General features: G+C 41.4%; 1 protein-coding gene across 2 annotated transcripts in view; it reads left to right on the top strand.

Moving 5' to 3' along the window:
* CORO6 (coronin 6) overlaps nt 1-16,212 on the top strand; it is a 156,904-nt gene extending 140,692 nt beyond the window's left edge. For both annotated transcript variants that reach the window (XM_040338567.1, XM_040338566.1), the window contains exons 9-11: nt 4,639-4,696; nt 5,651-5,881; nt 11,222-16,212. In XM_040338567.1, the coding sequence (XP_040194501.1) occupies nt 4,639-4,696; nt 5,651-5,881; nt 11,222-11,344 (412 nt within the window). In that variant the 3' untranslated portion in view covers nt 11,345-16,212. The remainder of the gene's footprint in view (nt 1-4,638; nt 4,697-5,650; nt 5,882-11,221) is intronic.
* Nucleotides 16,213-18,324: the final 2,112 nt, after the last annotated feature.

The following is an 18,324-nucleotide window of genomic DNA, read 5'->3' as shown; positions in this document are numbered from 1 at the left end:
TACAGTTTTATAGAAATCTGTCACTTGTTACCCTTTCTTCTCAACCAACTATGGGGCAGATTCACATAGAATTACGCCGGCGTATCAGTAGATACGCCGACGTAACTCAGAATCTAAGCCCGTCGTATGTTTAAGTGTATTCTCAAACTGAGATACACTTAAACATGCCTAAGATACGACGGTCAGCGCCGTCGTATCTTAGGGTGCAATATTTACGCTGACCGCTAGGTGGCTCTTCCATTGCGGTCGGCGTAGAACATGCAAATGACTCGTTACGCCGATTCACGAACGTACGCTTGCCCGTCGTAGTAAGTTTACGTCGTTTCCGTTAGGCCGGGTACACACGAACAAACATGTACGGTGAAAGCGGTCCGTCAGACCGTTTTCACCGTACATGTCTGCCAGAGGGCTTCTGTACGATGGTTGTACACACCATCGTACAGAAGTCCGCGCGTAAACAATACGCGGGGCGTGTCCGCGTCGTCGCCGCGACGATGACGCGGCGATGACGCGGAGACGTGGGCGGGCCTGCCATTTAAAGGCTTCCACGCATGCGTCAAAGTCATTCGACGCATGCGAGGGACGGCGGGCGCCTGGACATGTACGGTAGGTCTGTACTGACGACCGTACATGTCCGAGCGGGCAGGATTCCAGCGGACGGTTTTAAAACACGTCCAGGAATATTTGCCCGCTGGGAAAAGGCCCGGCGGGCAAATGTTTGCTGGAATTCGGCCCGCTCGCGCCCACACACGACCGAACATGTATGCTGAAACTGGCCCGCGGACCAGTTTCAGCATACATGTTTGGTCGTATGTACGGGGCCTTAGAGATACGCAGCGTAAAGATAAACATGCCCCCTAGGTGGCGTATCCAATGTTAAGTATGGCCGTCGTTCCCGCATCGCAATTTGAAAATTTAACGTCGTTTGCGTAAGTCGTCCGTGAATGGTGCTGGACACCATTTACGTTAACTATGAAACCAATACGTCCTTGCGATGTCATTTACCGCAATGCACGTCGAGAAAATTTAGAGACGGCGCATGCGCAGTACGATCGGCGCGGGAACGCGCCTATTTAAATGATCCACGCCCCCTACCCGGATCATTTGAATTAGACGGGCTTGCCCCAGGGGGATTTACGCTACGCCGCTGCAACTTTACAGGCAAGTGCTTTGTGAATCAAGCACTTGCCCGTAAAACTTGCGGCGGTGTAACGTAAATGAGATACGTTACGCCGCCGGAGTTCTACGTGAATCTGGCCCTATGTGTTCAACTTTACAATGGCTGACATGACTGTCTAGGATTAGATTTCAGCCCAGAGGTTGGGGAGGGTCCCTGTTCTCAGCAGGTTCACATTAATTTAGCTGAGTATCACAGGGACAGATTTCCTTTAAATATACACTTCCAGTAGTAATTTAAAATAGGACATTTATTATTTGCTGTTGGAAGCTGAATTATGTTCTTTCCTTTTACTTACTTTCTTTACTTGAATATAATATTATAATATATTCAAGTAAGTATTATCTTATTATTTCTTTATACTTTGCACTTTACTGATTCTTTAACTACAAATGGTTCATTCTTTTTATATGAACCATATATACTCGAGTATAATGCCGCGTACACACGACCGTTTTTCGGTTTGTAAAAATTATGTTTTTAACCTCCCTGGCGGTAAACCCGAGCGTGACTCGGGGTTGATTTTTTATGCTAGGATCGGTAACCCCGAGTCACGCTCGGGGTGGACGTGCAGAGTGTGCAGCGGCGCGGCTTACCTTTCGCTGGATCCACAGGCAAGTTACTCACCTTGTCCCTGGATCCAGCGATGCCACCCCGCTGTGTGAGCGAGCGGGACCTCCTCGCTCGATTCACAGTCTCCCCATGTGCCGCCGATCTCCGTTCCCTGCGACGTTACGACGCACGGGAGCGGAGAACGGTGCCAAATTCAAAAAAGTAAACAAACACTTTACATACAGTACTGTAATCTATAAGATTACAGTATACTGTATGTAAAAAATACACACCCCCCCTTGTCCCTAGTGGTCTGCCCAGTGCCCTACATGTACTTATAAAAATAAAAAATGTAATTTCTGCCTAAAAACTGTAGATTGTCCAAAAGTGTCCCTTTATGTCAAAAATGGTTTTAGATCAGCTAGAAAACAGCGATAATAAATTATAATCACTTGCAGAAATGTGCGATAGCGATTTGCGGGGAAATTCGACATAAAAAAAAAAAAAAAATGACAGCGACAATTCTGCAACTGAGCAAATTTCAGTGATTTTGAGTTGATTACATTATTGAATAATTGTTATTATAATTATATTATTATTTTTTATAATTATTTATAATTATTTATTATATTATAATTTATAATTTTGTTTTTAAAAAAAATCATACCCGGGATGCCTACAAGACTCTTGCTTGGTCAGATTTAAGTGAGTTATTTCTAAAAATTACAGGCCTACAGTATAAAACGCCAAATTTCCTTGCAAAATAATTGTACCGCTTTTGGTACGTAATTCCAGACAGAATCATACCGCCAGGGAGGTTAATGGTCTAGAAAAAAAACAAAGTTTTTTTCAACCCAATCATTAAAACGGCCTTGCCTACACACGAGCATGAAAAAAAAATGCTCTAGCAAAGCGCGGTGACGTACAACACGTACGACGGCACTATAAAGGGAAAGTTCCATGCGGATGGCGCCACCCTTTGGGCTGCTTTTGCTGATTTTGTGTTTAGTAAAAGACGATTCGCGCTTTTCTGTCTGTTACAGCGTGATGAATGTGCTTACTCCATTATGAACGCTAGTTTTACCAGAACGAGCGCTCCCGTCTCATAACTTGCATGCACGTTTTTTTCGCATCGTTAAAGCCCACACACAATTAAAAACGACAACGTTAAAAACGGTGTGAAAAATTAGAGCATGTTAGAAATTTTTAATGCCCATTTTTTGCATCGTGAAAAATGCTCTGAAGCCCACACACGATCGTTTTTAATGACATTAAAAAAACGTAATTTTTTACAACCCGAAAAACGGTCGTAAGTACGCGGCATAAGCCAAGTTTTTCAGCATATTTTTATGTGCTGAAAATGTCCCCCTCGGCTTATGAGTGAGTGAGTGAAAAACTTGTATAGTGCTACACCTGCGAACTAAATCGCCTCAAGGCACTTATCCCATCCGTTTTCTTCCTTATCCTTCAGAAGAGGTGGGTCTTAAGTTTCCTCCTGAAGGCCCGATGGTTTTCTTCCATGCGGATATCCGTTGGCAGAGCGTTCCATAGCCGTGGTCCTTGGACTGCAAATCTTCGTTCTCCCTTTGATTTGTAATTGGACTTGGGGATGTAGAGGAGGTTTTGGTTTGATGATCGGAGAGTGCGATGGGGGGTGTAGTGTTTTATTTTCTGGCACAAGTATTGGGGAGCCTTACCTTATACTCGAGTCACCTTTTTTCAAAGCCAGGCCCACCTTCCATAGACTCCCATGTTAAACATCAGTCTAGTCATGGACATAGTGGGGCATGCACATGGACACAGTGAAACAAAGTGAGGCATGCAGATGGACACCCTAGGCTTATACTTGAGTCAATAAGTTTTCTCCGTTTTTTTTGTGGTAAAATTAGGTGCCTCGGCTTATACTCCAGTATATACGCTAATTGCTGTTTTGTTTTGTTTGTGGAGTGCCCTTGACCTCATGGTTGTCTTTTCTTTTTCTTTTTTCTTTTTGATGTTTTAATTTAATTTTAGATTTTTGATATTGTGTGTTCAATATACAAATACGAAAAATACAATAAAAGTGTATATCTCGGCAAAGAAAAACAAAAATATATTCCACACAATTCTGAAGTACATCCACATTTCACTTTATCACTATAGCTAGTACATAAATACTGGTTGATCTTCGGGAGGACCCGCCGTGATCTGGTAAACGAGCTAACTCGGTGACCCTTCCCTTTTCTTCCCTCTCTACACCTCCTCTTATTCCCTTTCTCTCCCCCCTTTCCTCCTCCTACCTATTGGGAGCACCCCTGTGGCTCCCTCCATGTTTAATGTTTTGCAATTCACTTGTACAGTATGAATTGATATGATATGGCACTCTCGACCTCAGCTTTGTATTAACTATTGCCTAAGAAACCTGTAGACGGCCTACGTTGCTTACTACTTGAGTACCTGTAATGCAGGCAGATGTGTGCCTTATCTTCGTATCCCTTCTTATGCTGTGTCATATGTTCCTGTATGCTGTATGCAATCTTACCTTTTTTCAATAAAAAAGTTATTTGAGAAAAATACTGGTTTATCTGCCAGAAATCCATTGTGTTTATGACTTCCTGTTTGACTTCCTGTTTGAAGTGACAACACCGTTCCTTTCCTGCACTGAAATCACAAACCGTATTGTCAGTCCTACCCATTTCTCCTTTCTGATTACGGAACATTTCCTCCTCTGCTCATCTATAGAACATATGATGAAGGTCACTTGGCATTGCCATTGTCATGAATTCAATGCTTCTCTCAGCAAAATGTTATTTGTTCCTCCATTTAGACATTTGTATTGTTTGATGTGTGTGTAGTGGTGGCTGTATTCTCTTTTTAATAGTGATTCATTAATTCATAATATTAATAAATTTTTGTACATATCTGTACAGGTTTTACAAGCTGCATGAAAGAAAATGTGAGCCCATTGTTATGACAGTACCTAGGAAGGTGAGCTAAGTACCATCATAGTTTTATTAGACAATCATGAACTTCAATATTCTCCATTATCAGAACTTTGCAGCAGAAAAAAAAAATATATATATATATATATATATATATATATATATATATATATATATATATATATATATATTCCCAACCCATCATGGACCTTGAAAATATTAATGATCCCCAAACATAATTGTCATACTAGTTTGATGAAATTGAATAAATGAATGCTCCTATAGACTCAATGGAGGCATTTTTTTTATTGTTCCTGTTGGACACATTCCAATTTTTAAAAACATCTTTATCGTGTTTGGGGGTCTATGTTTATGGGGTGCAGACTCAAATACAACTGTATTCCCTTAAAGAGATATGTCATGAAATAAATATGTGTAGTGTTTGTCATCACTGAGTTGTTTGTTGCCCCCTTTGTGCAGAATATTGAAAAATTGACATATTCCAAGCATTGTGCAATCTAAGGCCCCATGCACATGAGACGCTGCTAAACTCGAGTTCAGAGGCATTTGGGCATTTTTTTCAACTGCCCCTGAACACATTTAATGTTATCCTATGTGTCCATGCACACGATCACGTTTTTTGGCATTTCAAAGCAGTTGGGTTTAGGGCCGTTTTTCCAAACCCCAAATTTTGGGTTCAGAAGCTTTCAGCTTTTGCGTTTTAGACGCAAATCGCGGCAAAACGCCGCTAAACGCGGCAAAACGCGGCACAAATAGTTTGATTCTGAGCTTGGGGAGGGTCTACAGTGTTTTTGGGATAAACGCTGACAGCCGCAAATCGCGGTAAAACGCCGCAAATCATGGCAAAACGCCGCGCAATTCGCGGCAAAAACGGGCGTTTTAAATGCCGGTTTTTGCCTTTGAAAAGCTGAGATTAGAGGCGTTTGTAATAGCGTCTCGTGTGCATGGGGCCTAATGAGTTCATGTTTGTATCTTACAGTCAGACCTTTTCCAAGATGATCTGTATCCAGACACACCAGGACCCGAGCCAGCCTTGGAAGCAGAAGATTGGTTTGCAGGACAGACCGCTGATCCTTTATTGGTATCATTAAGAGATGGATACCTTCCTGTCAAAAACAGAGAGCTTAAAGTCACCAAGAAAAATATTCTGGACAACAAACCTCCAACTGCACCACGTAGAAGTTACTCTTCCTGTGACTCTGGTTTCTCAGTAAGTTAGACTTTTGCTTACATAGCTTTTCAGCATCAACAAATCACTAGGCAAAGTAACCAATCTGGAGATATATACAGGTGATACTCGAAAAATTTGAATATTGTGCAAAAGTTCATTTATTTCACTAATGCAACTTAAAAGGTGAAACTAATATATGAGATGGACTCATTACATGCAAAGCAAGATAGTTCAAGCTGTGATTTGTCATAATTGTGATGATTATTGCTTACAGCTCATAAAACAAAAACAAATCCACAATCTCAGAAAATTCGAATATTACTTGCAATCAATAAAACAAGGATTGTCCATAGAACAATATCGGACCTCTGAAAAGTATAAGCATGCATATGTACTCAGTACTTGGTTTGAGTCCCTTTTTCAGCAATTACTGCCTTGATGCGGCGTGGCATGGAAGCCTGTGGCACTGCTGAGGTGTTATGGAAGACCAGGATGCTTCAATAGTGGCCTTCAGCTCTTCTGCATTGTTCGGTCTCATATTTCTCTTGGCAATGCCCCATAGATTTTCTATGGGGTTCAGGTCAGGTGAGTTTGCTGGCCAATCAAGCACAGTAATCCAACGGTCATTGAACCAGGTTTTGGTGATTTTGGCAGTGTGCGCAGGTGCCAAGTCCTGCTGGAAAATGAAGTCAGCATCCCCATAGAGCTGGTCTGCGGAAGGAAGCATGAAGTGCTCCAAAATCTCCTGGTAGACTGCTGCGTTGACCCTGAACTTAATAAAGCACACTGGACCAACACTAGCAGATGACATGGCTCCCCGAATCAACACAGACTGTGGAAACTTCACACTGGACTTCAAGCATCTTGCAGTGTGTGCCTCTCCATTCTTCCTCCATACTCTGGGTCCTTGGTTTCCAAATGAGATGCAAAATTTGCTCTCATCAGAAAAGAGGACTTTGGACCACTGAGCAACAGACCGGGTCTGTTTTTCTTTGGCCCAGGTAAGACGCTTCTGACGTTGTTTGTTGTTCAGGAGTGGCTTGACAAGAGGAATACGACATTTGAAGCCCATGTCCAGGGTCCGTCTGTGTGTGGTGGCTCTTGATGCACTGACTCCAGCCTCAGTCCACTCCTTTTGAAAGTCCCCAACACTTTTAAATGGCCTTTTCCTGACAATCCTCTCCAGGCTGCGGTCATACCTGCTGCTTGTGCACCTTTTTCTTCCACACTTTTCCCTTCCACATAACTTTCAACGAAAGTGCTTTGATACAGCACTTTGGGAACATCCAACTTCTTTTGCAATTACCTTTTGAGGCTTTCCCTTCTTATGGAGGGCGTCAATGATGGTTTTCTACACAGCTGTCGGGTCAGCAGTCTTTCCCATGATTTTGATTCCTACTAAATCAGACTGAGAGACCATTTAAAGGCTCAGGAACCCTTTGCAGGTGTTATGGCTTAATTGGCTGATTAGAGTGGGACACTTTGAGCCGAGAATATGGCACCTTTTCACAATATTGTAATTTTCTGATATTGTGGATTTGGGGTTTTCATGAGCTGTAAGCCATAATCATGCCAATTATGACAAATCACGGCTTGAACTATCTTGCTTTGCATGTAATGAGTCGATCTCATATATTGGTTTCACCTTTTAAGTTGCATTAGTGAAATAAATGAACTTTTGCACGATATTCAAAATTGAGTACACCCCTCACATTTTTGTAAATATTTTATTATATATTTTCATGTGACAACACTGAAGAAATTACACTTTGCTACAATGTAAAGTAGCGAGTGTACAGCTTGTATAACAGTTTAAATTTGCTGTCCCCTCAAAATAACTCAACACACCGCCATTAATGTTTAAACCACTGGCAACAAAAGTGAGTACACCCCTAAGTGAAAATGTCCAAATTGGGCCCAAAGTGTCAATATTTTCTGTGAACACCATTATTTTCAAGCACTGCCTGGTGCATGGAGTTCACCAGAGCTTCACAGGTTGCCACTGGAGTCCTCTTCCACTCCTCCATAAATGGCATCACAGAGATGGTGGATATTAGAGACCTTGGGCTCATCCACCACCTGTTTGAGGATGCCCCACAGATTCTCAATTGGGTTTAGGTCTGGAGACATGCTTTGCCAATTGTTGGTGACTATGGTCCTAGCTGCCTTGAGATCATCTCCAATATTCTTCTTTTGTAGTTCTGATTCCTCACTGTTCTCCTTATCATTGAAACTCCACAAGGTGAGATTTTGCATGGAGCCACAGACGAGGGAGATTGACAGTTATTTTGTATTTCTTCCATTTGCGAATAATCCCACCAACTGTTGTTATTCTCCCACCAATCTGCTTGGCAATGGTCTTTTAGCCCATTCCAGCCTTGTGTATGTCTACAATCTTGTCCTTGACATCCTTAGACAGCTCTTTGCTCTTTCTCATGGTGGAGAGATTGGAATCTGATTGATTGCTTCTGTGGACAGGTGTCTTTTATACAGGTAACAAGCTGATATTAAGAGCGCTCCCTTTTTAGGCTGGATTCACACCTACTGTATGCATTTTTAGTGGTTTTTGCATTTTGCACTACAGAACGTGTTCCATAGGAAACCATGTTAAATGAACTGTAGTGCAAATCTACAAAATGCAAAAAGCATCTAAAAATGCATAGGTGTGAATCCAGCCTTGGAGATCATGGGGGTAATCCACAAAAGGGATACGCCGGCGTATCTACTGATACGCCGTCGTATCCCTGTTTCTATCTATGGAACTGATCCACAGAATCAGTTTCACATAGATAGGGAGAAGATCCGACATGTGTGAGGGACTTACACTGTCGGATCTTAGGATGCAGTATCGCAGCCGCCGCTGGGGGCATTTCACGTCGAAATGCCGCTTCGGGTATGCAAATTAGCACTTACAGAGATCCACAAAGCTTTTACGCTTCGTTTTTTCTCCGTAAGTATTAGTTTGCCGTCGCAATATTAGGGCTGCTTTTACAAGGCCTAAACTGTTTAGGCCTTGTAAAAGTATACCCTTCTATCCCGCGTCGCCGTCTTTTTTTTTTCAAATTTTTTTTTTCCCGCCGCAACTCGTATTTTTTTTTTACGCCCGTCGCGATTCTCAAAACCCGGCGCAAAGTAAAAGCGCGCAATGCACGTCGGGAAAATGACGTCGGGAGCATGCGCAGTACGTCCGGCGCGGGAGCGCGCCTAATTTAAATGGGACTCACCCCATTAAATTAGGAACGCCTTGCGCCGGCCGGATTTAAGTTACACAGCCGAAAATTTCTAGGTAAGTGCTTTGTGGATCGGGCACTTAGGTAGAAATTTTCCGGCGGTGTAACTTAAATCCGAATATTTAAGTTACACCGGCTGGCTGTGGATTAGGCCCCATGTGCTTAATCTCAGATCAATAGCTGTATAGAAGACACCTGGGAGGCAGAGATATTGCTGATTGATAGGGGATCAAATACTTATTTCACTCATTAAAATGCAAATAGTGGATAGTTCTGGCATGTCCCAAAAGGGGATTGCACAGAAGATTAAGGACACATAGCAGATCATTTACTAAAGGCAAATCAACGTTACACTACAAGTGCAAACTACAAGTGCAAAGTGCACTTGAAATTTCACTGAAAGTGCACTTGGAAGTGTAGTCTCTGTAGATCCGAGGGGGACATGCAAGAAAAAAAAACAGCATTTTAGCTTGCACATGATTGGATGATAAAATCAGCAGAGCTTCCCCTCATTTCAGATCTACCCCTCAGATTTACAGCGACTGCACTTCCCAGTGCACTTATAGTGCAAAGTGGATTTGCCTTTCATAAATAACCCCCCATATACTATACGATAGAGTGGAAATATTAATATTACAATTGGAGCTGGAACCAAGAGTTCACTTGTAATAAGGCTATAGAAATACTTTATGAATATTAAAGCGGAGTTCCGGCCACAATTTCACTTTTTAAATATAAATACCCCTGTAATACACAAGCTTAATGTATTCTAGTAAAGTTAGTCTGTAAACTAAGCTCCATTTTGTTAGGTTGTTACAGCATTTAGACACTTTATAAAATAGAAATTGACTGGGGCCATCTTAAGTGTGTGCATCATGAAGCCAGACTGTATGACTTCCTGGATTTCAGCCTTGCAGATCTCGCACATGCTCAGTGCTGCACAAGCAGTGTCAGATCAGGTTTCAGCACCTGTGCTGTCCAAGTCACATGATTCTTTGAGACTGGGGAGTGCACAGACTCCTGGAAAGTTACACCCACTACATTCCCAGGAGTCTGTGCGGTGTAGGTTAGGAAGCATTAAGCACCTAGGTGCAGGAAGTGGGAAGATTAACTATTCTGCCTAGCAACAGCACTTTGAAGGCATCTAAAAAAAAAAAAAAAAATTCGTAAAGGACTAATGACATTTTTTTAAAACTACTGATGTAATGTTATATTTATGGGTGGAACTCCACTTTAACTTTGAAATATGCCAAGACAAGACAATAAGGCCACCACGAGTTCATATATTTTATATGGCGACAAAAGATTTGTTAGATCTGATAAGATACAAACCTGTGCACATAAGGGTCATATGGTTGTTTTAATTTGTAACATTAACATACTTCTTGATACCTTGTTTGATAAAAGTACTTTCTATCCAAAATGTTAAATAGGTAAATCTTTCTGTGATGTTGCATTCGCTAAAAACCTAAAACAGGTTTTGTGTAGTATTGATTCCAGTACATTGGTGTTTGCATCATCCGAAAGTTTTTATCTTTGCTCCCTGTGAAGTGGGGAAGGTTAAGTAATAGTAGGTGGGGAGAAACGGAGGATTTTTCTTTCTAGATTCTCCTGTGATGCTTTTTAGGCAAAACACTGATGTCTCCTGTCTCATAGTGCTTTTTAGTAAAGATTGATGCTAGCAGCGATCAGTTCACCGATACGTGCGAAACACCAAAGGATAAGTGTATAGAAACAGGGTGGTCCAAATTCAATCTTTTTATCAAGTATAAGATCAAGAATCATGCCAAAACATTTATGTTGACTCTGACCCCTTCCTAAAGGTTTTGAAGTTTGAATAACAGCGAGAAGCTTTGTCTCTCTTAAAGACTTGGCGCTAACAGCTTACAAACTGTCTACTAGCAGAGAATGTTTTTGGCACAGTATGTTGGTAATCTTTCAGTTGGCACTCCATGTGTCTTCTATAAGAAATACATGCTACAAAAGAGAATTCTTAACACAAGAGAAGCCGGAGAGCTTTTTAGAGAATGATTTATTGTGTTGTGTCAGTACCATGCTTGTTTTGGGGGTCTGCAAAGCAAGTGCTGCTTTAAGCGGTATACAAATCTTTCTCAGTAATGTTCTAATAATTACTATTTTTATTCCTTAGCGAGTCACCCTTGAAGACCTACTTGAAGAAATCAAGTGCTTACGAGGCATTGTTGAGTCTCAAGAGAAGCGCATCTCAAACCTGGAAAACCAATTGCATGTACTATCCAATGGCACTGACTGAGCTGGACTGAGATTCCGCCAACCGACCCAGAATGCACTTCAAGAGTTACATGCCCTATTTCCTAGCAAGCAAATCCAATTATGTTTTACCAGAGGGGATGGAGCCAGTGCATGGACTCCTCAAGAACTGCCCCCAGTTCATGCTCTTCATTGATAGAGGAGTCTCTCAGAAAAGGCCCTCTTCCCGGGGAAATGTTATTTCTGAGGGACTGGGGATAAATACTGTTTTATTCCAAAGTGCTAAAGGAATCCTCCATCTGCATTCACACAGAGAGCTTGGTCATCAAGCTGCTTTGACTGACGATTGGGAGATTTGGCAGCCTGGAATTACAGCTAATGCCTGTAGTGTGTAAATTGTTACAGTGGGACAAAGTACTTCCAGCCAAAAAGAAACACATGGGAGTCTCTCTGTTGTTTTGCTGTTTTATTTCTGGCTTTTATTATTTTTCCAGACAATTTTAATGAATGTGCTTTTAAATCATTATGGAAACAGGCCAATATGGTTTATGCCAGAGGACAACATTTTAGATTTATTTAGAGTTCAGTTTCAGGACATGCTCAGAAGCAACATAAACTTCACATTTATAAAGTTAACAATTCTATGATCTCACTTTATCAATAGCTATGCTGACTTTGCTATTGCCACTATTATAGCCAATGCCCCATCTTGTCATCGCTCCATTGGTCCCGTGTAAACAAGTACTGTACTTCCTATCTATATTATGTGTGCAGCCTTGTAAAATACATCTGTTGTATGAAGACAGTGAAAGCTGCCATTTCCTGGCCATACTAATGCCCCACGGAATGCCGAATGTCCATTCAGGGGTGTTATTACTTCCTGGGGAATGGATAGCTTTCCTGTAAATGGTTTTAAATTTATTGGGAGCATTTCCCGAATGCAAGTGACAGGTGCACGACAGTGTTTCACATTTATGGTAAAAAAAAATCTGGTGGTCAAAAAGGCACATTGTAAAACATTATTCTTTAGAGAGTTGGCGGTGTATTTACTACTTCAGCTTGTTTAAAAACCATAAAGGGGAATGGGACCTCTGCACTCTTCATAAGCAGAATCGGCAGTGGTTGAGTGTTATGATGCTCTTGGGATGTAGCAAATGCTGTTCCCCTTTTGCATTGCATTCTCATCAGCTATGAAGTTAAGGCCAGAGCAGACATAGATGGTCTTTGCCCAGGCATAGGCAGTTTTGTTTCCCATTGCATCATGTATGACTTAGTTGATAGATCCTCCAGACCCTCCAGACCAGAAGGTTGACTGATTTTGATTGTGATGTGAAAATGACCATGTGTCTATCCTATGTTAGGAGTAAGAATGACGGATATATGAGCGTTGCAAGAAGTATGGATTATTTTAGCCTTTTTCTACACACCATATCATATTCTAAATTGCACTGAAGAAAAGATTAACTCAAAATTAACATGTTGCACATATCATTCAAGAGCAGCTCACTGCACTCCAGGATGAAAGGTTCAAAATTAAATATGAATTTTTGTGATTGGCTGAATTGTGTTTTTTTTCTTTCTTTTTTTGTTTGTGTGTGCATTCATACTAGGCTAGGAGTTAAAATTATGTATATATGAACCCTGGCAGAAGTACAAATTATCATTTTTTAACTATTTCTACATACCATGACATGCATAATATAGTATAATGTGTTTCTCTGGAAGAATAAATAAATTGTATATGATCTCATCCAAGAGCAGTTGATGCCACTTCTGTTTATGGATTGCAACCAATCTTCCCCTACTTGTGTGATTATATCATTGCTGGGAACAAGACTTGCTGGACAGGGGGTCAGTAACTGATAAGCGCAAAGTTGTGTCAACATTGATGAAGTGGGCTTTAGTATGACCTCTTTGGTCATATTTTCTCTTAGCGGCCCCCTGAAAGTGTTTTTTAAAATCAGTTTTGTTCACCTAATCCCTTTAATTTGGCAATAATCAAATATTGATTTCACTTAGGGTTCATGTGCACATGTGTTTCATCCTTGACCTATTTGCTTTAAATTCAGCTCCTTATAGACTGGATAGAACTGGCTGTTTACTAAATGGTATTCACAAAGCTTTCACTAGAACCGATAGTGTAAAAGGCTATCCAGAGTGAACAGACCATTGACTGAAACGATAGAGCATGTTGTTCCCTTCACCTGCCACTCTAAACACACTTATACCATTCTATCACTTTGTTTAAGGTTCATCATGCTATAATTTTTTTTTTTCAGTGGTTAATGGAATACTGTATCCACTAAATACACCCACAAACTGAGCACTGTCCATACTAAAATGTCCCTTTAACAAAATGGGTCCCCAAGTGGTACACTTATGGCACTGTTTTCCATTTTTAGGTCAAAGTCAGTCATCTTAGTTCCCCCAAAAAATGTATGAGGATTATAAAAAAAGAACTGACCTTGCCCAGGCAATCGGAGGATCAGAGGGCACCTGATGTCTAACCCTTGCTGGTCTATTAACAGGCTGACCTCACAGGCCTCATCTCACAAATTCTACGAGTGAAGTCAGGCAGTGGAATGGCAGTGACTTGTCACCACAGGGTTACTTTTACCCAAAAGGTCACATCTCAAACATGAATATACCTACCTTTCTGGGGGCTGATGTTTTGAAAAGGCACCACTTCTCGATTCCCTGTTTGTTGCAAGGATTCTACCCTTTTTTTTTTTTTAATCCACTTTAGTTTTATTTATTTTTTTATTTTCTAATTTAATACATACATATGTCTATTCGGCATCCATTACAATTCAATTAGAATACATTGTACAACATTTTTACATTCGCATGATAATCCAATGTACTACTCTCTTTTTTTTTTTTACCCAACCCCTCCCCCTCCTCCCCCCTATCCTTTGCACTCTACATAAGGAATCTTTCCGTCACCAGTTTTGGTGGTGCAACACTCGCGTCTCCCAACCAGGAATGCCAGATCTCCTCAAATTTACCCTCTGCTTTCCTTCGTTTATATGCCAGATGTTCTCTACCCAACAGGGAGTTGACATACGCAATCCATTGCCTCCCTGTGGGGACCCCCGGGGCCAATTAGTAGCGTGCAATGAGCGTTCTTGCCAGGTACAGCAACCTTGTTATCATATAGTACTTTCCTTTTGTATACTCTCCAGGGTCAATGGCCCCTAGCAAGTATACCCGAGGATCCAATGGAGCTGGTACCTGTGCTACTCTGGTAATACACTGGGATACTTCCTCCCAGTACCTTTGTAGCTTTGGGCATCTCCAAATTAAGTGTATGAAGTCCCCTTGCTGAACTTTGCACTTTCCCATCTATGTAATTGTGGTGCTGTTCTATAGGCCCTGTGTAGAATAAAATGTTGCGATAGTTTGTGAGACGCAGATACGGACACCACAGGAACAGAATCAAGTTCCCTTTCCCACTGTTCCTCGTTTATCTCCCCAATGTCTTCTACCCATTTCCTACGACTTCTGAAGGAGGCATGGTTCTGTATTGTTATAAGCAGTCCCTCATATGTTTAGAACCGCCATCATCAAAGGTGACGGTGATGTTACCTCCAGCGATCGTGTTTGTTGTTGCTTCTGTAGAGCATGCCGAAGCTGGAGATACTGATAAAAGCAACTTTAGGTGTATAGAATGCTTGCCACCCTGTCTACCGCTATGGTTCCTCGTGCTGGCTTGTACATAACTACAACATGAAATTAGTTGGCAAGGGGAGAAATAACAGCTGGGATTCAGCTCATCCAACAGTTTAAAACTTGCAGCAGCTGGGGATTTACAGTAAGATGTGATGGCTTTTGAATACATGCACTGCCAGAGAGGTGTGTATTTTTATTTTATTTTTTTACAGGTGACCCTTTGGGTAAAAGTGACCCTGTGGTGACTCTTCACTCATCATTTATGATGTTAACATGTCAGCCTTGAAAAAGTATAGCTAAATAAGAGCAGGTTCAATCCCTTTCATAGCAGGGCCAAATCATCCTCAGGGCAACCTAGGCAGGAGACTAGGGCCCAGTGAATGTACTGGGCACCCAGTTACAACCTTCATCCTCCAGCAGTAAATCAGGGATATTGTGAAAGGGGTTCACCTGCTTGTCACCTCATACTAGTACTTGTATGCAAATGCGATTAATGCCTGATGGGAAGGGTCATGCTAGTACAGACAATGCAAAGGGAATGGCATCCCTATCCTTATTGCAATCCTTATTGTCAATGGAAGGGATGGGTGGCAAGAGCTGCCACCTTGCCTGGGGCCCCATTCTGCCTTAATTTGTTTCTGAATCATATGAAAGCATACACAGGCAAAGACTGAAATTTCAAATTCTTCCAATAACTCAGATGTGACCGGTTCACTTTACACCAGAACTGGTCACTATATGAGACCTTAGGAGTTGCTGGATATGTCTTACTGAATCCAAGGAGAAAATGTAATCATCTACTGGCTGGAATAGGGCATACTTTGAATTCTACTGTTAGACTATTATTGCTTTTTAATCAGTTCCTTGTTTTATTTTCATTGTTTTGCCAGGTTATAAAACAAGGATTATGATTTTACCTCAAAAAATCATTATATGTAATATGAAATATCCATCTGTATTATAAGCAATTGCACTTTGTGTCCCATAAAAATAGTTTATATTTTCTGAGACTATACATTTGCCTTACATGCATATAGACAGATATTTTTAAATATTGTTAAATGTCTTTAATTGGTCATATCAAACTGCCTGTATGTGAGACTATGACATTTTATGTTGTTCTCTGTGAATCATTGTGCACTGAATCATGTAACATAACATGGCTGCCAGTTGACTTTTTTACTTGCAGAAGCATGTGCTGCTGGCCCCAAATGGCAAAAATTAAAATTATACCATGTATTTGTGTATTATTTTCCATTCATTGATTTACCTAAAATAGGTTGTAATGCAAAACCTCTCTGGATAGACTGATGTCATTCTCCCAAAATTCTCACCTTAGGCCAAAGCACATTCATTTAACTGGTGCTCCGGGACTGTGTTTAATGAAAAAAACTTTTTTTGTATAAAACTGTTGTACATTGTGGAATCTCCAAAATGCATTCATGTAGTCTATTAACCACTTCAGCTCTAGAAGGTTTTACCTCCTTCGTGACCAGGCCATTTTTTGTTATTTGGCACTGCGCTATTTTAACTGACAATTTGGCGGTCATTCAACACTGTACCAAAATAAAATGTCATTTTATCTCAAGTAGAGCTTGAGATAAAAACTTTGGGCCAGATTCACCAAAGAGATACGACGGCGTATCTCCTGATACGCCGTCGTATCTCTGTTTCTATCTATGCGACTGATTCATAGAATCAGTTACGCATAGATATCCATAAGATCCGACAGGTGTAATTGTTTTACACTGTCGGATATTAGGATGCAGTACCGCGGCCGCCGCTGGGGGGAGTTTGCGTCGTAAACCAGCGTCGGGTATGCAAATTAGGAGTTACAGCGATTCCCGGCAGATTTTCGCGTTCGCTACGTCGCCGCTAGTCTAGTTTCCCGTCGCAAAGTTAGTCGTCGTTTGACCTGCCCTAACTTTACTCAGCAAACGTATTGCTGTTTAAAGTATGGCCGTCGTTCCCGCGTCGAAATTTAAAATTTAACGTCGTTTGCGTAACACGTCCGGGAATACGGAAGTACGCTACGTGCGTCGCCGTTTGAAAAAATGACGTCACGGCGCGCAAAGCACGACGAGAATTGCAAAACTGAGCATGCACAGTAGGTCCGGCGCGGGAGCGCTCCTAATTTAAATGGCACATGCCCATTTGAATTGGCCCGCCTTGCGCCGGAGGCCGCCGGCGTAGGTTTTCATTGCAAGTGCTCTGTGAATCAGGCACTTGCGATGAAAACTTGCGGCGGTGTAACGTATCTACGATACGTTACGCCGCCGCTCACCTACGTGAATCTGGCCCTTAGTCTCAAGTAGAGCTTTCTTTTGGTGGTATTTGATCACCACTGGGTTTTTTATTATATAAATGAAAAATAGCTGCTTTAAAACATATTACATTTGAGAAAGAATCATAGAAATATCTTCATAAATTTAGGCCAAATTGTATTCTGCTACATGTCCTTGGTAACAAAAAAAAACCACAATAAACAATGGTATACATACTGGATTTTTTTTTATACTAGTAATGCTGGCGATCAGCGACTTATAGAGGGACTGTGATGCAGTGGCAATCTGACACTTTGTAAGAACTGACACCTCATTATAACACAATAGTAGATAGTAAGCTCTAATGCATCTCGTAGTAATTGATACTATTTCTTTATTATTTATCACTCTAAAAGTTAAAAGTTTAACAACTTTTCCATTTTTTGTTCCTCCTGATTATATAATTGTTAAAATTGTTTGTAACACCTTAGTTCTTTAAATAACATATAGCTTACTTAAAGAGGAGGTCCGGGGAAAAAATAAATAAAATTAAAAGCCAGCAGCTACACATACTGCAGCTGCTGACGTTTTATAAATGGACACTTACCTGTCCTGCTGTCCCTCGATGTCGGCAGTAGGGTTCCTGGCGTGAAGCCGAATGGCTACACTGCTGCCGCCATTGTGGGTAAGGGAACCCGGCAGTGTAGCCTTTCGTCTTTACGCCGGGAACCCTACTGCGCATGTGCGAGGCCCCGCTCCTCCCTCCTATTAGCCCGGCGGCCAGGGGAGGAGGGAGCCCCGCGGTGACGTCACTGCCGCATCAAGGCTGCGGCCGGACTCCCGGAAGTGGGAAAGGTCCCCCCTCCCCCCGAAAGGTGCCAATTGTGGCACCGGAGGGGAGGAGGAATCCGATGAGCGGAAGTTCCACTTTTGGGTGGAGCTCTGCTTTAAGTCTTCAATTTCTTGTAAATACAAGTAATACTAAGATTTGATATGTAAATTCAACTGATGCTATCATCTAATGTAATCAATATTTTGTTAATTGTAAGAATATTTACAAAATCAATAAACAAATTTGACAAGAACT

The sequence above is a fragment of the Rana temporaria genome, chromosome 2, assembly GCF_905171775.1.
Source record: "Rana temporaria chromosome 2, aRanTem1.1, whole genome shotgun sequence".
NCBI lineage: Eukaryota > Metazoa > Chordata > Amphibia > Anura > Ranidae > Rana > Rana temporaria.
This window is presented reverse-complemented; position numbering and strand designations above follow the sequence as displayed.